The sequence below is a fragment of the Mytilus galloprovincialis genome, chromosome 9 (assembly GCF_965363235.1).
Source record: "Mytilus galloprovincialis chromosome 9, xbMytGall1.hap1.1, whole genome shotgun sequence".
In the NCBI taxonomy this organism is placed as follows: Eukaryota; Metazoa; Mollusca; class Bivalvia; order Mytilida; family Mytilidae; genus Mytilus; species Mytilus galloprovincialis.
Window position 1 is genome coordinate 58182636 of NC_134846.1, and position 24487 is coordinate 58207122.

Genomic DNA, 24487 nt, shown 5'->3' on the forward strand with positions numbered 1-24487 from the left:
TTTGAGTCTGTCATGTTGAATGACTTATGGTTTTAGATTGAGTTCACTGCTTAATCACATAATCAAGGTCTGAAAAAATTTCTACTACTTCATATGATATTTATTTCAATGTTAACCTATAAGCTGTATTATGTAACCTATGGGAATGCAACAAGAGTATAAATCTCAATAACCGAAAATACACCATAGCTATCTATTGTATAATTTTCACAATTATACCATGGTTTTGTTGTGTATAATTTAGAAAAGAAATACAAAGATGACAAGACCTAAACGAGGCCGCCTGAATTTTTAAATTGACATATGAACAACAGAGTCAATGTGGGGCCACTAAGCTAAACTACCCGCTTTGCACCAGCCGATATAAATGAATGCCTAGGTTGGGAATCGAACCCACGTACACCAACTCCGTTGTCCCTATATTTTTAAATGAACAAAGTCAGAACAAATTTAAAAAAAGGTATAAATGTGTTAAAATTTAATTATCAAATTATACATGAAAATATAAGTTGATTTTCGGTGATTCAGAATCTGAAGTGTACTTATATTGTAGTCCCATAGCCTCCACTGTACAGCTACTTATTGGGTAAAAGGGTTTAAAATTGCCGAAGTAATAACTTTTATGTTTGAGAATTAAAAATAGATAGGTTCCTTTAAATAAAGCTGAACATTTTGTTTAAATTATCTAGAATATACATCACATGCGATTTTAATCGTTGACATTTTGAATTCCCTGTTAATTAATGCGTGACCACAAAACTATCCAAAAGATATGAAATATCTATAACTTATATGTTATAAGTGCAATTTGTTTTGCCCATCTAAAAGACTATGTACCATTATTTCATCTGAAATAACTGAAATAATGATACATAATCTTTTAAATAGGCAAACAAATTTGACGTATTGCTATTTTAATGTCACAATACAAAAAATAATCAACATCTCAATGCATCTAATAAACTAAAACACATTCTCAAACTCACCCCCGAACCTTGTCATATTGGAGTCTTTATCAAGCAGTCTTCAGAACTGAGGGGATCAGACAAGTTTATAAGTTTATTTTTATAACATACGGTAGGTTTCTGATATCTGGTATTGGATACGCGGTTAACCAGCGCATAGAATAATCAGACACTATACAAACTTATTTTATTTTAATGGACCAATTTGGTCAATACCTATGCGTAGATGCACCAAACGCATATTGACCAAGGTCACCTCTAGCTTTTCTGCATTTGGTGCGAGCCAGTCTGAAGGTATTACGGACTCCAATATGGCCAGATCCTGTATAATTGTGCAACATTGGAGCACCTTATCTCTCAATATTTTCTGTACAAGTAACTTTTTAAATCTAACTCGAAATGCTTTATGTAAAAAACACCCTTGTTTATTATAAAAAAAATCCATGATGTCCTTTAACTTGTAAACATTTTTGCTATGGACCTAAACTTCAGACAACTCAGGTTGTTCAGAATTGTTTTCTAGCCATTTTTTTTTTTAATAATGTTTTAATAAAATTGAGAATGGAAATGGGGAATAAGTCAAAGAGACAACATCCCGACCATAGAAAAGACAACAGCAGAAGGTCACCAACAGGTCTTCAACGCATTGAGAAATTCCCGCACCCGTAAGCGTCCTTCAGTTGACCCTAAACAAATATATATATACTAGTCAATGATAATGAACGCCATACTAAACTCCAAATTGTACACAAGAAACTAAAATTAAAAATAATACAAGACTAACAAAGGCCAGAGGCTCTTGACTTGGGACAGGCGCAAAAATGCAATAAACAAAATGACAATAATACATAAATAACAACAGACTACTAGCAGTTAACTGACATGCCAGCTCCAGACTTCAATTAAACTGATTGAAAGATCATGCCTTCATCATATCAATATCAGGCACAATCCTTCACGTAGCATACCATCATAACATATATGAGAAGAACATAACCCGTATCATGCCAACAACTGGTTTTTAAATAAATGCATTTAGTTCCGATGCAAACACCCTATAAGTGAATCAAAATTAACGCCAAAATATGCAATCTTTAATAACCTGACAACAGTATCGTAACTATATCCCTTCTTAATAAGTCTATTTAAAGGTTTTGTTAGCTTCTGGGGTGAATACTGACATTTTTGTGCTTTACAAAGAATATTTCCAGAAAAAATTGGATGTGAAATACCTGAACGTATAAGAAGTCTGCATGTTGATCTATATTAACGAATGATGTCCTTATACCGATGATAAAATTTAGTAAATGTTTTGACTAGTTTGTGATATCGAAAACCCTGGTGTAATATTTTTTCAGTAATACTTATTTATCTCGTTAAAATCTAAACATTGTTACATACACGAGCGAATCGTACAAGTTAAGATATATAAACACCGTAAGATGGTGACAAGGGAACGTTTAATTAACGATAGGAAATGAAAAATCATCTCTTTTATCATAAATTTTAGTATTAAGCTTTCCGTTAATGATATAGATATCAAGATCGAGGAAAGGGTAGTGGTCGTTGTTAGTATTAGCTTTATCTAAAGTAAGTTCAACAGGATAAATTTCGTTAGTATACATACTTTATTCGTCATTATTGAGAGCCAAAATATCATCCAAATATCTAAAAGTATAATTAAATTTGTGTATCAGATTTTGTTTTGGCGGGTCTTTGTTGATTTTTGTCATAAGTTGTAACTCATAGCAATACAAAAACAGGTCCGCAATAAGTGGTGCACAGTTGGAATTCCGATAACCTGACGATATACAGAATCTCCAAAGCGAACAAAAATGTTATCTAGTAAAAATTCAAGGGTAGATATAGTATCAAAACATGTCCAATTGACATAGTTTTTTGTTTATTGCTACTAAAAAAATGACCTAAAAGAGTTCGAACTTATATATTCACATTCTGACTTTTTAAATGCCCATTTAATTAGTTGTGTGAATTTTTTCTTAATGAGAATGTGAGGCAATGTGGTATATAGGGCAGAAAAATCAAAACTTTGAACAGATTGAAAATCCCAAATATAAGCATGCAATTTATCAATTACTTCCAACGAGTTCTTGACACTCCAAAAGTTATTAGATCCACTATTTTCGAAGGCCTTATTTGAACAATTTATTATCAGGTTTTTGATTGTACCAAGTGTACTGGTAAGAAGAAGAGACAATTTAGTAGTGGAACAATGGCTTAGAGACGAAATAAATCTATATTTGTAAGGAGTTTTGTGTAGCTTCGGAAGCCAATACATAGTTGGGACTTTCATTGTATTTGGTTCTGCTAGTAAAGCGGTAGTTAAAAGTTTATGTTTGTTACAGAAGTCGTTTTCTGAAAATGGAGTCAGTTGGAATGTTGGTGAATTGATGATTTCTTTTTTCAGAACCTCAATGTAAAATTTATGTCAAACAATAATAATATTATTAGCAGCTTTATCGGCCGGGACAAAAACAAATTCCTTTGCTAGTTCTTTTAGTTTATGTTTGATACGAGAAATAGGTTTATAAGAGTAAAATGTTCTTTAAAATGTTGAAAACGTATATCAACTATGTTCACCTTTTCTTTTTGTCTGCTAATTTGGTCTCTTTTTCAGATCTGCGAGACAACCAGAAGTCTATTGCAGTGGTGGTTTAAGATTTTTTTATAAGTACGTTCTTGTTTATTAAGACTAATGTGCAACAAGTATTTTTAACTTCATTATAGGCTTGAGAACCCCCTCTCCCCCTAACAGGTAGTCATAAGCCAATAGTAGTGGGTAACAATCCTGTTTTGTTACTTGATTAATATTTCTGTAATCAATGCATAGTCTAGTGGACCAACAAAAGAGGAGATATTTTGATGTCTATATTATCTCCATCTTATTCAATGGTAATTTGGGGTTGGTAAGTTGTGCTTTCTTTAGTCTCTGCTTAAAGAATGAAGACAAATATTAGACTTTTTACTTTTATCTTTCTGTTTTAACTGTTCGTCATTGGGTTTATCACCAGTTCAACTAATTAATCCGTTCTCTCCGTCAAAAGCTGTTACCATGTTGCAATCGGTCTTTTACAGGAAAAGTTATAAAGATGCAAAAAGGCTCAACACAAACTGAGCAAAAACTATTATGATGAATAAAATATTTTCTACTCAATCCACCTGCGTTAGTTCTGGCATCTGCTGAACTCACAGTTTCAATTCTACACATCCCGGAATGTATCGATAGATCCTGTTCCATAAGTCAAGACACGGCATCAACTCTGGCGGTCCTTCTAGTTTCACAAAGTTTCGGAATAGCATGATCACTACCTTTCGTCAGGAGTGAAATATTTATATCATCATCACAGTCTACACCTACAAACAGCTCATTTAACAAGTGTATCGCCAGTATATGAGACTTCAGAACCAACACTTCAATCTGCCATATACCATTATCAAATAAATAGTAGACAACTGAGGCGTTTGTCATAAAGATTGATTTATTGATTGATGTTCGCTTAAAGACGAGATCTACAAATACTTTTAGAATTTTTTTATTTTTCTTAAATTAGACATAAGGTCCTAACATTTAATAAAACTCAAGAACAAACATAAATACTATCGGTGGACTATCGGTCCCCGAGGGTATATTCAGCTCAGTAGTTAGTACTTCGGTATTGACATGATTTAATAAACTTTACTAAAATTATCCGTTTATAAATTTTGAAATTATAAAAAAAATCAAAAGGTTTAAACTTCCTCAGGCAAAATTGGCTTTGGATGAATTTGGCTATTTATTGTAGGTATTTTTTACATATAGCTCTTCAACGGTTTCGGTACTTATACATCTTCGGATTTCAAATGTTTGGCTTTGAGCGTTCCTGATGAAGGTAAATCCAGAAAGCGCTTCGAACACAAGAAATTGTTAAACGTGTTGTTTTCAATATTGTCCTGATCCCGAAATTTCCAAAACGGATGTCATTATGTCTGAGAACTGGGTGCCGAAATGTCTTGCTACTCTGATTGAAAAAGTATTTGTACCCGATAGTGACAATAATCATAACTTACATAAAATATACTACAACCATAAAAGGTCAGAACAATTTGGATCTGTTTGTCAACTAGGTCTGTACCTCACCTGAAATTCAGACTCGGTTTATGGTTCACTGTGAAATTCACCATAAACCCGTTGTCTATAGGTTTGATGCACATCATAAAGCAAACACGCAGCCATACATAGCCTCTTGATAAGAATTTATCCTTACTACCCGACCGACACTACAATCTTTATCCGGTGATAAGTTTTTTTAGACACTGGACAATTTTTAGACAATTTTATCTAGTGCATTATTACCCCGTCTATTTTTAAAACAACCGGGCCCTGGATTCTTAGAATTTTTGTATAAAGCTTGAGAAATGTAACCAATACCAGTTGTTCCCCTTTCGGTGCACCTGAAACAATCCCTCTGATTTTTGATTTGCTCCCTAATGCTCAGTCTTTATTTTCTTATGGTGTGTTTTGTGTACTGTTGTTTGTCCTTGCCATAACGATGTCAGTGTATTTTTTACTTATCAGTTTGAATGTCCCTTTTGGTATCTAACATCTCTTTATATCCTTGTTTCAAAATTTGAGCTAACTGTACGCAAACAAGTATATGAACTATTAATTATCCGTAGCTTTAGAAAACTTAGGGGTCACAAATATTTAGTCTAAGTTGCATAATTTGTTTTTATTAGTTGTTATTGGCTTTTGAACCAGCTATCAGTAATTACGAGTACTATCAGATCTGTACTTAGTATCTTTTTGTTGGTGGGATGTAAAAGTACATGACCACGTCCACTCTGGGTTTTTACTAGATGTATATTTCTATTCGTATCCATCTGATGAGTTAAGCCTTTTCAACTGATTTTCAAAGTTTATTCTTATGTTGTACTGTTGCACCACTGTAAAAGGTTAGGTAAGGGTTCCGATTCCGCTAACATGTTTAACCCCACCGCGTTCTGTATGTACGTGCCTGTCCTAACTGCAAGTTAGGAGCCTATTATGTAGTAGTTTTGTTTGTTGCTGTATAACCTATTTGTTTATCTTTCATTTTTTTTTGTACTTAGACTAGGCCGTTGGTTTTCTCGTTTCTCGTTTGAATTGTTTTATTACGAACAAGATGAAAAATTTAATTATATTGTCAAATATTTCGGAGAACAAATTACCTAAATTGCATTCAATTGATAAATTCAACAACTCTTACCGTTATCTTAATGATTTTTTTTGTTCAATAAGCAAGAATTTTCTAAATAAATTTACCCACAGGAACTTACTTGAAATAATCAAATTTAAACGGTTATTACTACTTTACTAGATTTAGACATTACGGTTTTACACGGGAAACTCCACACTGAAATTACGATTAAAGGAAGATTTTTCGTTCCCTATTGTTTATTTTCCCTTTTTGAATTATGATGTTACTTTGGCACTATTTTACGGTGTTTATATTTCACAACTAGGTCGTTATGTCCGTGTCTGTTGTGACCGTTTTTGATTTTTACGAACGTAATCGATGTATAACTGGTAAATTATTAAGCCAGGGGTTTCGTCAAGACAAATTACTTTAAACCTTTACGAAATTCTTCCATAGATATACAGATTTGGTTTTGAAGTTTGGTTGTATCCGTAGAAAACTTATTTTAAACGGGATAGCACATCCTCATTTTTACGGAAATGTTGTTTACCGTGCTCAAGATTTAGAAACGATCTTGTTAAACTTATCGATCCTTGAAATAAACTTGTTCTAAAAGGTTACCAATTCAACACTAATTAGAACATTGAATATTGTTTTTGTGATCAGTAAATTGAAAGCCAACTAAATATTATTGTTATATACATATAAGCATTCATGAATCTATAATCTGTCGATATCTTGGCTTTGCACAAGGTCATGTTTTTCTCTCAGTGTTTATGATTCTTTAAACTAAATCCATTGGATGTTGGATGTGTACTGATTGATAATTTAGTCTAAGATGCATGGTTTTTTTTATTACTTGTTAGTATTTTAAACTAGCTGTCAGTAACTGCGAGTACTTTGTGTTTTTTGTTAGATGTATTTCTATGCGTATCCATCTGATGAGTTTAGCCTATATCAACTGATTTTAATAGTTCGTTCTTCTGTTGTACTGTTTCACCACTGTCAAAGGCTATTGGGAGGTTTGGGGTCCCGCTAACATGATTAACCCCGCCACATTATGTATATATGCGCCTGTCTCAATAAATGTACCATAAAGATAACAACTCGACCACAGACCAGAAATTAGCCCAATACCACCAATTCGTCTTTCACATAGCGAGATAATCTCGCATCGGAGGCGGGATTGAGCTGGCCCCTAATTAAAAACACGTTCATGGGTCAATCTATTTTCTGAAGTCTGTGGATTTGTCTAGAATGAAATCGGTTTAAAGGGACACTCACGTGATGAGGTATAATCAACAACACCTTATCAAAATATAGCCTTGATCAATAAAAGCCAAGCTGTATTTTTGAAAGTAAGATTGATTTCATGTACAAGGCACAGTAAAAAAAAATCATGTATTATTCACAGACCGACCTAATAGGTAAAACATAATGTTGACAAAAGATATATAAAAAAGTCAAGGACTTGGAAAAAAAAACCCTAAATGGTTTTTAAATCAATCGCCGAACCTTCAAAACGGGGGTCATATTGTATATTGATGAAATTCAAATTTTTTTAAAAACTTAATGTTATCTCTTTATTAAATACCCTGCATTTTGGAACAGAAAACTATCATTGTTAAACATGTTCAAATCAAATTGTTTTACAGCATATAAGTTTTTCAATATCAACACAAGAATCTTTTCATTGAATAAATCGCGAAAACTTCTCTCGTCCCTCCAAAACAAAAAAAACAAAAAACCCAATATGAACATTTAAATTCAACTGTTGTGGTTATCATTTCTCATATACCTATAAATGTTCTCAAATATCTTAAAATGACGATTCCACCGGTAAAATAACGCGACATTGAAAGTCCCTTTGAGCAATGTTTATACACTTTTTGGTTCAGTGCTAGTAGAGGTAGCTGAGAGACAGCACGAACACTGTCGACTTTCTAAATCATAACTGTCATGACTGCTGCTCAGAAGCAACTTCCCACTGTCTTCCGTTGGATGTATAGTATTCAAAGTTTTTTCTTCACTGTTGAGATCTAAAAAAAAAAGAAAAGAACCAAACTAAAAATATATATCTATTTCCCTTTTTATTTATCATTTTCTACATATTATCACCTATGTATAGTGACCTTATTATATAAGCAACACACACACACAAATAATATATATTTGAGTTTCAAACTTTAAAACACAAATCATCTTACCAATTGAACAGCCTTAATGAAAAGCAATTCCACATAAGTGATATTTAAAAACACCCAGACGTACTCTACGGCCGACACTCGGCTAACCGAGAGATTGGTCGGTTAATCAATATTGCGTATGCGGCTATATGGGTGATTGGTCTGTTAATCGGGTTGGTTATACGTCTGTTAAAGAGTAAAACGCTTAATTTAATGTTAAACTCTATTAAATATACAGATTTTTGTCATATTATAAGAACAAAATCAAAAAAAGAAAAGTGTCTGACAAAATGATATCTATCATAGAACATTTTGCACTTGTAAAAACATTTCTTACTCTGCGCAGTTTTCAGTAAAACTAAAAGGCGTCGCGCAAGTATGTAGTATTTATGCTTATACGCATAGCATTTTTTATAATAAAAGTCGAAACAAACAAATTTAGATATCATTCAAAGGACAAAAAATAGTACTCTGGTTCTAAAAAAATAAACTGACATTAGTAAATATTTCATAATTGTAAAATAACGTGAATAATACCACGTTTTAGTGAAAATTATGGGAATAAAGTCTGTTAATGGCTTGGACAATTGAAATTGTGTCAGTTAAGAGTTATTTAGCCACAACAATAATTTTGCTTCCTTTATATTTTCCCCTTGAAAAAATTTAAGAATGAGATGTTCCTGAGTAAAGAAAAATGACAATACGGTGCCACAGTATCCTAGAAAGAGCACTTTTATTTTGACTTTCTTTGCATTTTATTGAAGGGTGTGTCACTTCAATATAGCGTGATATGGATTGGCCCCTGGAATATGCATGAATTTTTCATTGACGTTTTCAATCGGCCTTCATTTTTGTGTGTTTCGAAGTAGCACGTTCTCAATTCCGACTTAAAATGTCTTTCTAAAACAACACATGGTACATATAATGTGTTCTCGTTCACATATGAACATGATATTTGTCACTGGACGTTAAACCCTAATTCGTCAGCATCATCCAATTGGTTGTTGTCTTCTATTACTTAATCATTTGTTGTTTACAAATCACTCTAAAGAAGTAAACGGAAAGGAGCGAATGCAGCTACATTTGGTTAATTTAAGTTTCAATTCATTTTATTCCGTTTAGTTCCTTTCTACATGAGTGCAGAGGAGAACTGCAGTTGTCTATGGTGGTCGGTGAAGTCCATTTCGTGTTTTCGCCTTTCATATTTTATAGGGCGAAATCGCGAAAACGCGAATTCGAAAACGAGAAATCGGTTTCGCGTTTTCGCCATATAGAATATGTAAGGCGAAAACGCTAAAGCGCTAAAACGCAAAATGGCATTAACCTGCCACCATAGTTGTCCGAATGTAAACTTCTAGAATTTGTCACCAATATAAGTACATCGCAATCCGTAACTGTTTCAACAGCCATCGGTGTTTCATGTGTGTATTCTTAAACAAGTATTATTTTTCTCTCGTTTTTAGCAATGTATCACTCTCTACTGTCCTTACATATTATTCTATATTTGCGTTTCCATCCAGATTCTCGTGTATACCATGAGGGTTCGGATTGGGGGTATTGTTCATTTCTGTATTCTTTAAATTGTTATGTCATTTTTTTCGACATTTTATTTATCTCACTCATTTTTCTTTCTTTATTTTTCATATTTTGTCATCCCAATATATTTAACTTACTGATGTTTAGTTACATTACGACGTTCATCTCTGACTTATATACTGGTTACCAATGTAGATGACAAATTTGTGTCATTCATGACAATTAAACAGAATCAACATGATATATGCGATCATTCTTGGATGAAATTAATATTAATTTACTTTAATATTACACTTTTTGAAACTATTTTTATCAAGATTCAATTTCATGTGTTGTTTCCGTATATGTTATGTTTCATTGCTCATGTGTTGTTTTCGTATATTTTAGCCGCTCGTCTTGAGCCTACTCATTTTGATCCGATAACACCCCATATAGCAATAAAATTATACTTTTATTGCCATTCATAACTCTTAACAGACCAAATAACAGACCGGGTTTTATACATCCGACCCATTAATAGACCAGGTTTTAAATAAAGATTGATTTATGCCATCAAAATACAGATTTTCGTGTAGATTTTTCACACAATGATATCAATATGGTTAACAAACATAATGCCTTTCTTTTTTCGATGTTCAAAATATTGAATGCGAGTAAATTTAACCAATGTGTCATTTTGTGTACATTTCATGTATGTAAAATGTGTATAAATTTATTGATGAGTAACCCGCCTTTTCATTTTATAGATCGTACATCGAAGCTAGAAAAATAATAATTACACCACTGAATTCAGTACATTGAATTGTTTTGTTAGATATGAATACTTTTTATGATGAAAATATATTTAGAAAGTTATACAATGAACCATGCTGAACTTTCAAAGATTTTCTCGATAACACCTGATTAACAGACTTTAGCCAACCCGATTAACAGACCAACCGACCAACCTCTCGGTTAGCCGAGTGTCGGCCGTGTACTTACACATAGTACTGGTAATTCCAGGCTTTTTCACTTGATTTTCACTGAAATGAAGAAAAAATACGTATAACTTTTTATACAATATTACCATTGTTGTTTGAGAATTTATATGCAAATATACCAAGTACTCCATTTGTTCATTCATGTTCACCGATTTGACTCAAATTCTAATATTTGATTTATTATAACAACCTAAAACATTTATCCAAACTATGAAAAGAATATAATAAACAATTTAGAGGTATGGGCTCGATAATATTTAATTCGTTTTGTATGTATTTTAGTCTAGACGCCATCTAATTAACTGATTGATTATTTTTTTCAGATTGCCTCCCTATCTGACATCGAAGAGTAATACTAGACAAAGCTTTGTTCCAAATTGCATGCTTGTAGCATTGTCATATGCTTGTTGCCTCTGCCCTAGTATGATTACTTCTGTAGTAAAGCGATATTATTGTATCTCAAATATTTCATACTACATTATGGTGAAAATTAAACTTTTATATCTTTTTTTTTTAATTAGAAAGTTAAAACATGCACATGAATTTTGTTATTGCTTACCTCTCTTTCTCCTTCGAACGTGTGTGCTTTTGTTGTTTCATTTGCACAAAACGGATAACTAAACACATGGTTAGTAATAACAGTAAAACATTTAGTATGATACTTCCATAAAATAAGTAGGCTGAAAATTAAAAAAAAAGTAACCTTAGATATAAATCGAGTGAAAATAAAAGGGGAAAAAAGAACATAAACATAAAATTAAAATGATTGATTCAAAGAATGAACTAAAGGTCAGTCAGTCGGGCATGTAAGTACATGTACAAGTTGTTATAAAAAAAATACATTAATAAATTGTTTTCCAGAATACTTTTCTAGGGGTTTATGAGAATAAACTTAATGATTTTAAAGTTGAAAACGATGAAGCTGCTTACCATAGGAATAACTATTTATTGGTTGAATCTCCTCTGTAAAATTCCTGCATAGGCTTTTGAAATGTTCATCTGTAGGAAAAATAAAAATGCTTTTATTATATGAGTTCCATAAAAGTCATACCAGGTACATTTTAAATTGTCTATGAAAAAAAACGTATTAACGTTCATCAAGAAGGCCAACACCTAAACAATTGAAAGCCAGGGATATATAAATACGTAAAAAGAAAGTCGCTAAGTAACCAAAAGTTACCATTTAACAATTATAGCCAGATTCATATAAGACCAAATTTGCCTGTTAGTGAAACTCGACTTTTGAAGTGATTTTTTTAAATGATCAAAGAGGAATAACCGTTTCACATATGATATCGGATATGTTCCTTACGTCGTAACTACAATCCCCTTCCCTTTCATGAATGTGACCTACCGAATTAGACTATTTACCGGATTTGTTATCACATAAGCAACACGAAGGGTGCCACATGTGGAGCAGGATCTGCTTACCCTTCCGGAGCACCTGAGATCACCCCTAGTTTTTTGGGGGGTTCGTGTTGTTTATTCTTTAGTTTTCTATGTTGTGTCATGTGTGCTGTTTTTTGTTTGTCTTTTTCATTTTTAGCCATGGCGTTGTCAGTTTGTTTTAGATTTATGAGTTTGACTGTCCCTTTGGTATCTTTCGTCCCTCTTTTTAATTATTATGTTGGAGCCAAGGCATTGACTTGTAAACTGACGAACGCGCCGGGGACTACATGCAGCGGTATTAATCAAGGGACAGTAAATGAAAACAACACTAAATATATGAATCTCGTACGTTCTTGGCCAAATTCAGCTTAGGTCAACCTTTTCAGAGGGATCTCGAACCTTATTAACTGTTTTTGTGTATCAAGGAAATTATTTTAGAAAACATATGTTTTAAAGGGGCATTAGCTACGATTAGCTAGGATTTACGGTTTCATGTACTAATAAATGCGTCATTTTGAAATAACATAACGTTATAAGCAGCTATTTAGGATCAAATTTGTCAAAATAAGCACAAAAAACATCGCTGATAAATTATTGACTTGCAAGTGAATAATATGACCTCGTGTGAACATCAATTGAATCACCTGCTGGAAATGAGTAACGCATGTGCTAGGCGTGTTTATCTAAAAAGGGAAGATAATGTCAACACTGAAAGTAAAATAAGATGACGTCAAGACTAAAATGCACACGAAATACTGATATATGTTATCAAGTCAATGCATTGTTAATTGTTTATTTCAGACTTTCTGTAATTTGGATATACGTTTTAGTATGTAACTATTTTTTCTTAACTAGTACACATTTTTAGGGCCAGCAGAGACCCACTTCCGGGTGCGGGATTTGTTCGCTGCATTGCAGACCTATTGGGGGCCTTTGTTTGTCTGCTCTTTAGTCTGTTGTTGTCTCTGACATATACCCCATTTCAATTCTCATTTTTATTTATAAATCATATATTTGTATTTTTCTTCGAAAAATGGTTTAAACATTATACTTTGACGATAACGGCTTGCCATATATAGACTCGTATGACAAGACATATTATTCATTTATCATAACGCCCAAAATACTTTTAAAAAAATTAATGAACTTAAAATGAAATTTTCAATAAGGATATTTAAATTTAAAAGAGACACTTAAGGTAGTACACATTTTGTAAAAATTTTATGAAAATCAAACGAACCAAATTAATTTTAGTGAAGATGTTTGGTACAATATACCATCTTAAAGAAGTGTTCCGTTATCCTCATATATATATATGATAAATCTGTTGTAGAGATGTCACCGACTCAGACGTACTTATAAATATAATTATTTTCTGTGACTGCATCTTGCATTAATTTGTAGGATCCTTTACTATAGATAATTGAGCTGATTTGTAACAATAACATCTCCATGCCTTATATATCATGTACTGTAGTACGCCACTAGATTAAAACTGACGAGGAAAGGTAACACACGGCCACTGAAAGCTTTATTTTTGTGAAGCCCATGTGGTCGTGTGGTCTAGCGGGACGGCTACAGTGCAGGCGATTAGGTGTCACGATATCTCAGTAGCATGGGTTCGAATCCGGGCGAGGAAAGAACAAAAAAATTGCGAAAGCAAATTTACAGATCTAACATTGTTTGGTTGATGTTTAGACGAGTTGTATATATATAAACGCCTAAAAAAGTGTACACAACAACTCAAAATACAAAAAAAGGTAACTATAAATGTAATTATTTATAAATATTTCGGATAACAGATATCCTTCTTGGTGAGTTTCTGATGTTAAGTGAATCATCTTTAAGTGTTCTTAGATTAAACTGTTACAATCTTGAAATTTATACAATAAAAAAGTCAAACCGAACATCAGTTAAGACGCTTGCACCATTGTAAAAATTATTAGACATGACATAGGTAATATGGCTTATTACAACAGAATTCAAATATATGCTTTAAATACAAATAATAATGTATGATATGAACTAGCACAACTCTAAAACTTTATCAGGAACGACAATTATGATGGTACAAGAATGATTACGTCAATAAAATTACTATATAGACAGCACTGAACGATATAAATTTATAAATATTTTAAATTGACAGAGTAAGGTAGCTGCAACAGACTCTGAGTATTTAAACATCGCGAACAAACAGCCGTTAGAATTTAATATTAAGTTTTGAATAGGTATAACTAGAAGAACGTTGCTAGGTACTTATACATCCCTCAAAAAATTAAGCAATTTAAATGGGTATCTTCAACAAGTTTATTTAATGGATGAGAAAGGTTAAGAAATAGAAACAGAAACTGTAATAATAAGTAATATAACCTAAATGTGAAGCACTACATGGAGTCGAACTACATCTTTTCATTTATCCCATTTGGTGCCAAAGTTGTTAATTTCCTTATCCAAAACCTTGTCTTTCCTCCTTAGACCAAGCAGAGTTGTGGTCAATGATTTTAATGGTCAGTCGATTGAGATCTGCCTTAGTGTGGCCAGGGGATCTCAAATGTTGACTGAGAGGGAGGTCTGGCTTGCATTGGTAGTCGCTACGATGGCCGTTCATTCGTTTGTGAAAGGCTGTTCTGACTCGCCAACATACTGTTTACCACATTTACACTGTAAGAGATACACAACATTTGAAGTCTTGCAATTAACATTGCAAAATATGGTGTATTCTGTACCAGTGGAGTGACTGTTAATAAAAGTCTGGGTATCCAGTATTTGTTTGCAAGTCAGACATCGTTTATTTCCGCAACCCTTGCAAGAGCCCCCCAGATGAAGAGCCTGCTTGAGAGGATAAGTCAGCTCTCACCAGCAAGTCTAAGGCTTTTGGGCCTACGGAAAGCTAGTACAGGTGGCTCGGGATAGATCTTGGATAGTTTAGGATGTTTTTCGATCTCTTTCCAATTTTCGCGGATTAGCTGAGACAAGTTGTCAAATTTTGGATGGTAAGTCAACACAAAAGGCACCCTCTTGTTGACCTTTTTGTCTTTATATTGTAAAAGCTCATCTCGGCTGATGTTGTTAGCACGAGAAAAATTTCTTTTGTAGCCCCGATGTTTGAGGTGACCGCGAAGTTCTTGTAGACGTTTTTTTGCAATATCGTTGGTGGAGCAAATCCTTTTTATTCGTATGGCCTGGCTGTAGGGAATACTCTTGGTGCAGTGTTTGGGATGCCAACTCAAAGGAGATAGATATTGATGTTTGTCTGTGGGCTTGCAATACAGATCAGTAAATATGTTTCCATCCCTCAATTTCGTTGTAGTGTCCAGAAATGTGATCTTAGAATCAGATATTTCATATGTGAATTTGATTGAGGGATGGGCATCGTTGGCATGATGAATGAACAAATTTAGTTCTTGTTCAGTATTGTCCCACTTCATGTCAATATCGTCGATAAATCGGAACCAAGAGAGGGGTTGATGAAGAGATGAATTGAGAATTCTCTGTTCTAATTTCCCCATAAAAATATTGGCATAGGACGGGGCCATCTTTGTTCCCATTGCTGTTCCATTAACTTGGAGGAAGTGTTCACCACTGAATGTGAAGTTATTGCATTTTAATACCAAAGTTAGAAGCTGGATGAGACATTCAGTTGGTGGATGTAAGGTGTGACGAGAGTTCCAGACTTCCCTACAGGTTTCAATACCATCGTCATGGGGGATGTTAGTATAGAGGGAGGTAACATCAAGCGAGACCAGGATCGTTTCAGGTGGGAGAGGGTTCAGAGATTCCATTTTCTTAAGATAGTGTGTTGTGTCTTGAATATAGGATGGTAAATTTTCTACATGTGATCTCAGATGAAAGTCAATAAATTCTGATATTTTCTCTGTAGGGTGGTCATTGGCAGAAACAATTGGTCTACCTGGATTATTGACTTTATGTATTTTTGGCAGAAGATAGAAACGCCCGGGCTTTGATTTTTCAGGTTTTAGATATTTAAATGCGTCTTCATCAATATGTCCCTGTTCACACATGTTTTTCAGGTTTGTGGTGATCTCTTTGTTGAACTGAGAGGTGGGGTCAGAGTATAATTTCTTATAAAATCTCTCATCAGAGAGTTGACGTTCTGCCTCTTGAATGTAGTCACATTTGTCCATGACGACAACAGCGCTACCTTTATCAGCTGGTTTTATTATAATGTCGTCTCTGTTCTTAAGTTTCCGCACAGCTTCTTTTTCTTCAGACAATAAATTGCTGAATGTTTGGGAAGTGGCAGTGGACAGATGTGTTACGTCGGATTTAATTTTGTCAATTATATGTTCCAAAGTTGCACATTTACTGGGTTTAGGAATCCATGAACTTTTTTCCTGAATCTGGGGATATCGACATCTTGGTCGTCATCGGAGTCCAGATCACTTGTGTCACTATCAGTGGTACTTTTTGAGGTGTTCTTAGAAAAATATTCCTTGATTCTGAGGGATCTTGCTAGCTTGTCTAGGTCATCTTCCAAAAGTATAGAATCTATTTTGCCCGGCGTGGGACAAAAATTAAGACCTTTTGACAGTACCTTAGTCTCGGTCTCCGACAAAGCAACTGAAGACAAATTGACTACAGTGTTTGTAGAGTTCATGCAGCTTTTTTTTTTCTTCTCCTGAATCGGCGATTCCGGGATTTTTTACAGGTAATGATGGTACGATTGGGAGTTAAGGTGGCCTGCTCTCTTACAACAGTGTCCAAAAGTACGCTGTCTCATTTAAATTTATTCACTTGTTTGTTGTGTAATTTCCGGGATTCAATGCGTAAGATGTCATGGAGGCGCTCGTTGATGGTGAGCAATTCAGGACCGGAAAGTTCTTGGCATGATTTGTTGGAAAGGTGGTTATAAGTACGTTGTAAATTTAAATGTTTATGAGACGCTTCAGCGTGTAATAGATCCATCAATTTCATGGAACTACTGTGGAGAATATTATTCCATCTATCCATAAATCTGATAGATTTTGCACCGGTGGTAAGGGGTGAAGCTTTCAAAATAAGCCCCATCGGAACAATACCCTGAGGCAAATAAGTTTTTAAATTTGATACATGATGTTCGGTTCTAACTATTTTAAGACTCAGAGCTCTAAGCTTTTTAAAAAAAAGACATAGTTTGCCTGATGGTAAGGCTGTAAGGAAAATCGGATCGCGTAATAGATCACTCGATACAGACTAAATATAAAAATATATATAAAACGTCTGAATATATATATATAGATGCAGTAAGAGTGTCTTGAAAGGCGGTTACACTAGTATGTTTACACGTACATGTACATGTACATTTGAATTCTCCTTAGAAGTCGGTATTTTTGCTATTTTACTTTTAATAACGTACGTTTTAACTGTCATAATTGATTACATTTTCCAAAACTTCTCATACAATTTTTAGATTAAGTTGTAATAAATCATTGTTATGTAGGTTCTATTTATATGAATCCGACGAATGGCTACATAAGGAACACCTTTTAACCATGATTTATATATAGGTTTTGAGTTTCCAATTCCATATATATGTATATACATGTATTTTACCTGTAGTTTTTAAAGGGTCATCAGCTTTGAAGTATAATGTATTAGAATTTTTACGGTTCAATATAAGGTCAAATGTATCTTTCCGCTAATGATATAGTCATTCTCGAATGAAAAAAAAGGTCAACAGTTGTTTGTTCCTAAATTTAATTTCTTATCGACGGTATAATTTCTTCTTTTAGGAAAGGATTGTGTACACGGTAATTTATCTAAGGGGACGACCAATTGATATTCTGGAGGGGGGGGGGGGGGGGGGTGGAGTAGGATTTTGAAAATAATTTCAATGTATTGAAAATAAATAACTCAGCAGGTCTAATCGAAAGTATGAGATGGCACCAAATTCTTCATAAATTCATCTTTTTTCCCAACAAAAATCTGGAAACACTTTCCAATTTTTTTATTTTTTTAACAATAAAAGTATCAATATTTTTTAAATATACTTGAAATGTCTGAAAATTGGTTTCATTTAACTTGAGGTGTATTGTCTCAGGAAACCTTACCTCACTTTTATTTTAACAGGGCCATAACTACATTGAGACAAATGCCTTATGTATGAAATTTCAAAACCAAACGCTTGTCTCCGTATCAAATTGTGTTCAAGGCGAGTGCCTTGCAAGAAGCAAGTTCTGTTTCCTTCAGACATAGCCCTGATTTTTCAGGATCAATGTTTCTAATTTATTTGTCTTTTGTTCATTGATTGCCCTTCTGTATTCTGTTGCATTCCTTTTGTAATACCCCAGTCCCACTAGGCCACGATCGCACTACGATCTGTGAAAAAAAAATGCAAATTTTGATGATCGTAGTACGATGGCAAAATCAGGTCATAGTAGAAGCGTAGTGAGAGCGCACTAAGATCGCAAAGGTCGCTGTACCATTGTAGTGAGAGCGTAGCGAAAGCGTGATTATATTCGGAGAAACTGCGCTACGATCTCATTGCGACGTTATTACGACCTCACTACGATCATCACGTTCTCACCGCAAACAAACTACGCTTCCACTACGACTATACCACGCTGTTCACGACCATAGTACGATTCTAGCACGCTCTTGCCGTCCTCATCACGCTCTTCTTACGACCTGACTACGTTCATACTACGACCATTATTCTCATTGTCATTTTCCCATAAAATATATTAATTCTCTCCAGGTTTTGTTTGTCTGTATGTAATTGGGACTTCTTGTCCATTTTCTCTAACGGCTCAACCATGCTTCTTGTTTTCATATAGATTAGACCGTTGGTTTTCCCGTTCGAATGGTTCGAATGGTTTTACATTAGTAATTTTGGGGCCTTTTATATCTTGCTGTTCGGTGTAAGCCAAGGCTCCGTGTTGAAGGCCGTATCTTGGCCTATAATTGTTACCTTTAAGAATTGTTACTTGGATTGAGAGTTGTCTCATTGGAACTCATACCACATCTTCCTATATCTATTTCATATCTACTATCGTTCACTAAAATATCGTCATTTCAGCTTTATGGACCAGCAATAGGTTGTAATTTAGGTCGGATTGGTCGGTCCGACATCTCTACTTGATCAAGATTCGTTACTATCAGAGCTCCATCTGCCTCTTCATTAACCCTAACACCATGCCCACGTGTTCTAGTAGATTTTGGTGGCATGACTGTATTTTTTTCGAGAAATGTTCATATTAATGAGAAATAGAACTGAAGGAATGATACTGTATTGATATGGAACACGATGTTGACGTTATTGCTGAGAGCGTAGAAGCGTGGTAAGATCGTGTTAAAATCGGATAACTCGTGGTATGGTCGTAGTGAGAAGTGATGACCGTAGAAAGATCTTGATAAGCGTAGTAAGGTCGCAGAATAAGCGCGATGAGAACGTGTTATAATCGTAACGGGATCGTTGTAGAAGCGTAATGAGGACGTAGTAGCATCGTGAAAGCAACGAAAATTTACATTTTCATGCCGCTCATACCGCGACCTCACCACGATCTGAATTTAATTTAGATCGCGGTGAGCGTGGTGCGATCGTGGTCTAGTGGGACTGGGGCTTAATAATCTAGTAATTTTGTTATAAACTTGATCATGATTTAAAAAAAAAAAAACAGCAGCCACAGACTTAACTATGTGAATTCCAATTTTGCTTAATCATGCACATTGGTCTTTTGATGTTGTCCCTAGAAAGTCTTCCACTGAATTTATACATTTTGCTTTGAGACCAAAATATAGTCAAACAATTATTAAAACAAAACTTGCATTTTCAAATTATGAAAGGGTCTTCGGAACACCCAGAAAGCATGATTTTGCATCATTTGTTCTATAGCTTCTTGGGCCTTCAGTGGTTCCAAAACTCTTCAAAACAAATTTTGCCTCGCTCCGCTCGACAGAATATCTTGGCCAATACTTTAAAAAGAAGCTAGTTATTACAAAACTTTAATGCTATGTATGTATGCAATACATGTATATACAGTTAGGAATATAAAAGATTCATTTCTGCAGAGGAGGCTGATTAAATCTGATTAAATGGTACATAATGACTTGACTATACATGAATTTTTTATAATAAACAAATCATTTAAACATTGGATGTTTTCGAATATCATAAATATAGTTGTGAAAATGAATAATCAGTCCCTAGCTATAATGAAAATGAAAAATCTTGCTTCAATAGTGCAGAAAATGAATAATCTGTCCTCTTAGTTTATAAAAATAAATAACCGATCAAAAACAAATCCTCCTGCCCCCCCCCCCCCCTTTCCCCCACAAGAATATCAAATGGTCGTCCCCCAAGTTTCAAGAGTAATTTAATTGTTTGTTTTTGAAATGTGATATTGCACTCAATTTAACGCGGTTGAATCCGTTACTCATCTAAGGATTAGAGTAATGAATTAACTCGAGGATTTTTTGTGTAAATCTTGCATCCGTTTTCTCTCTTTTGGCCTGCGCTGCCTTATTTGTTTCTGGTTCCGTCCATCTATATCTTCAAAATTTTTCTTCTTGTATAAACAATTGGGTTCATCTTCATCTGTACACCAACATTCTTTTTACTGGCTCTCCAACAGTCTTAATAAGGTATAGTTAAGATTTTTCAACGTTGGCAGGTTGAAATCTGACCTCAGCGGATGTCAAACAGCGCTTCTTTTTTTTTTAGATTTTTAGGGAACGACAGTTTAACTTTATTAAGGGGGAGGGAGATTTGTGTTTATTCTGATCCCCAATTTGATGGAAAAAATATTCTGGTCAAGCAGATGACAAAAAAAAAACCCCCAAAACTCTGAATCCAGATTTTCCCATACCTTATGGTGTTAAATATTGAAAAATGTGATAGATACAATTGTACAGTAATAAGCCTACAAAAAGATAAACGTTAGACACTTCCATTGTATTATCGTTTTAATTAGGCGTTCTGTGGTGATAAAAGACAAGGAGACGGCTGCATTAAGAAATGTTGATAGGAATTGGTTACAACAGAAAACAAATGACGACTTACCAAAATTGGATTGAAGATATGTCATAGGGGACGCTCCCTTACAAACAGTAAATGGTTCACGATCTCGGTTACATATTTCTGTAGGCCATGTACATGCAGTATCTCCACATTGAAAACTAAATACCCGAAATAATTTCAGAAGTCCTTTAGAAAGATTGTCTGTCGCCATTTCAAATGTTTTCCTAACGCATTATACGTAAACGACTTGATCATGTAAAGGTGTGTAGGAAAGTTCCCTAACTAAATTTAGATTTAGGGATGGGAGCTCTTCAACTAAAAAATATTTGTTTACATGCATACTTGTATGCACAATTGGTCTATTTATAGGTGATATGCAATATAAAATAGAACACTTCAATTTAAATCTACACACAGTCGTTAGCCAAGAGATATGACCATCCCTAATAAGGATTGCACCAAACAGCATGTTAATAACCCCCTTTCCTAAAAATAGAATACATTTTGATTTCTATAATAAAATACTTTGCTTGTTGTATTTTCGTTCTGTTTTAATAATTGTATATCATTCTTTTCTTTTTTTATTTCACCTTTTATGTGACCTTGTTTGCTTTATTTGTTCATGAAATTTTATTATTGCACAACCCAGTCATGTAAATTAAATGCACCGCGTATAAAGATTGATTTATCTCCCTTTGATCACAGCTGCATTTTTATCAATTGAGTAAAAACAAAAGACTTAAAAGTGTTTCCTTTTTTTCAAGTCTAACTCAACACATGCGAAGAATGCTCATGTGTTTGAATGATTTTTGTTTGCTCAACGGACCCCGCTATATTAAATGTATAAAGGGGTATACCTCAAGAACGATAAAAGTGACGCTAGTCACGCTACCCATAATTTACTTGGTCCGAGTTTTGTGGTAATAAAAAATATGTAAAAGATTCACAACACTTTTGAGGCAATTCTAAGTAAGAGAATGGAAACAAAAAAATCAGATTTTTGTCCCATTTTTAAAAGAAACTAGATATCATTGAGATGGGAGCCATCTCTGTGGGCCCCGCTGTCAATAACGTGGGGTAAATAAGTTGTATGGATAATCTGATATGAAGCATTATTTGAAGTTATTACATAGTCTCACTGTGATTTTAATCTAAGATTTTAAGTTAAAACTGATAAATATTCTCAACTTACTTTCATAGTATAATAGTGATATGACTGCATGATGTGAACTCATTGTTGACTACTCTAAGGTGTCTTCTGGATATATGGATTGATGTTTGAACAATATGTTTAATGATGCTGCCCAATTGATATTTGTCACATATTTTTAGAATTATGCCTTCAATATATTATGACCCACCAAGTATAAAGTATGAAATATTAACGGTTCCCGAGAGGTAGAGCGGACACAATTTGTTAAGAACAACGAATGGATGGACAGACCGACGGACTGACCTTTGACCTAGGATGCATACATTATGACACATTCTCTGGTGTTGGTTAATATATATGTTAAGTTGAAAATGTTTGTCAGGTATAAAGTATGAAATAATAACAGCTGTCCTCTCAAAATATAGTGTGGATCAAATTTGTTAGCGATGGACAGACCAACAGACAGACAGACCTTTGACCTAGGAAGTGGTACATACATCATGACACACCCTCTGGTGTTGGTTAAAATGGATGTCAAGTATAATATTTGAAATCATAACGGTTCTCAAAATATAGAGCGGACACTATCTTCACAACAGGACACGGGGTTGTCAACTGAAACCAAAGTTTTTTTGACGTTGACCTTTGACCTAGAAAGTTGTACATACATCATGACACGCCCTCTGGTGGTGGTTAAAATGGATGTCAAGTATAAACTTTGAAATCATAACGGTTTTCTAAATATGGAGCGGACACGATCTTCACCACAGGACACGGGGTTGTCAACTGAAACCAAAGTTTTTGACCTTGACCTTTGACCTAGGAAGTTGTACATACATCATGACACACCCTCTGGTGTTGGTTAATAATCATGTTAAGTATTAAGTATAAAATCATAACGGTTATCTAGATATGGAGCGGACACGATCTTCACCAAAGAACACAGGGTTGTCAACTGAAACCAAAGTTTTTGACCTTGACCTTTGACCTAGGAAGTTGTACATACATCATGACACGCCCTCTGGTGGTGATTAATATACATGTAAAGTATAAAGTATGAAATCATAATGGTTCTCTAGATATGGAGCGGACACGAAAGTGTTACGGATTGACAGACGGACGGACAGACTGATCACTATAGGGCGACCCGCCTATGGCGGGGCCCTAATAACTCTAGAACGACAAAAGCAACGCCAATCTTGATTCGTACTTGATCTGAATTTTGTGGTAATGTTTCGGACCATATGAGATTTTGGACCATACGCGTTCGGTAATAAGCTTTCCGAATATGATTCATGACATTTGGTTGCGGGAAACTTAAGGAAGTACACCACTAATTCATGGTCCCATTGCTTTCCATGTTAAAATCCTCCATTTCAAGCAGGCACACCTCTTTCATTTTAAGTTCAAGTAAAGTGGCAATCATTGCATGTCAAAGCAACACTTTATGGTGTCCTGTACTGAAAAAATCAACATACCATAATGACATATAAGAAAGAACTGGTTCCCGGAACTTCGGATGTACCAAAACAGGTACTTCAGATCTGACAAACAGACAAAATGTACCCTCTTTTAACAAATTTGGTGCAGTTATCTTAATATTCAAAATTATAAGTCCAAAAGGGTTCTACAATGATCACCAGTCCTTCAGCTTCCATTTGATGCCAAAATACCTAAATGTCCTACATATTTTGAAAGTTACACTCATGCGTAGGAACTATTTTGTGTTAAATATGTACTACTTTCTGGTATGTGCTTTCTGGCCGGGCCCTAATTAGTGGTGTTACACCTTAAGTTAGAGAAAAAAAATCAGCATTTTTTTTCATTTGCAAAGGAGCATAACTTTATAACGGCAAAAGTGACCACACCAAAATTTGAACTTGATTTGTGTTTTGTGGCACAGTGTAATAAGCATTTTTTTATAAGTTTCATAACATTTGGGAGTACAGACGGGCGGACGGACGGATTTGCATTTGTTTGCACCTGCTTTAAGTCAGAAACATGTTGTAAGCGTTATAAATGTGATTCCATAAGTGCTTCTCATTTCTCTCTTCTTTTTTTTTTTTTTAAATATAATAGACCGTTGGTTTTCCTGTTTGAATGGTTTTACACTAGTCATTTTTGGGACCTTTAAAAGCT

The 24487-nt window shown here is 34.4% G+C and overlaps 1 protein-coding gene across 1 annotated transcript; it reads right to left on the reverse strand.

Moving 5' to 3' along the window:
* Positions 1-7698: 7698 nt before the first annotated feature.
* Positions 7699-21461, reverse strand: LOC143045416 (uncharacterized). Its single transcript, XM_076217901.1, has 5 exons — positions 21238-21461; positions 11775-11843; positions 11404-11524; positions 10846-10886; positions 7699-8181 (listed from the first exon to the last, which is right to left on the reverse strand). Exons 1-5 carry the CDS (start codon positions 21404-21406, stop codon positions 8021-8023), a joined length of 561 nt encoding a protein of 186 aa, XP_076074016.1. The 5' UTR covers positions 21407-21461; the 3' UTR covers positions 7699-8020.
* Positions 21462-24487: the final 3026 nt, after the last annotated feature.

What these genes read in the sequence shown, in the direction of transcription:
- LOC143045416 (XM_076217901.1), bottom strand. Translation starts at nt 21,406, where the DNA reads ATGGCGACAGACAATCTTTCTAAAGGACTTCTGAAATTATTTCGGGTA. An exon ending in AATAAATAGTTATTCCTATG is followed by an intron (nt 11,525 to 11,774) that starts GTAAGCAGCTTC and finishes TTTAATTTTCAG; the next exon opens with CCTACTTATTTTATGGAAGT. An exon ending in CGTTCGAAGGAGAAAGAGAG is followed by an intron (nt 10,887 to 11,403) that starts GTAAGCAATAAC and finishes TCTTCATTTCAG; the next exon opens with TGAAAATCAAGTGAAAAAGC.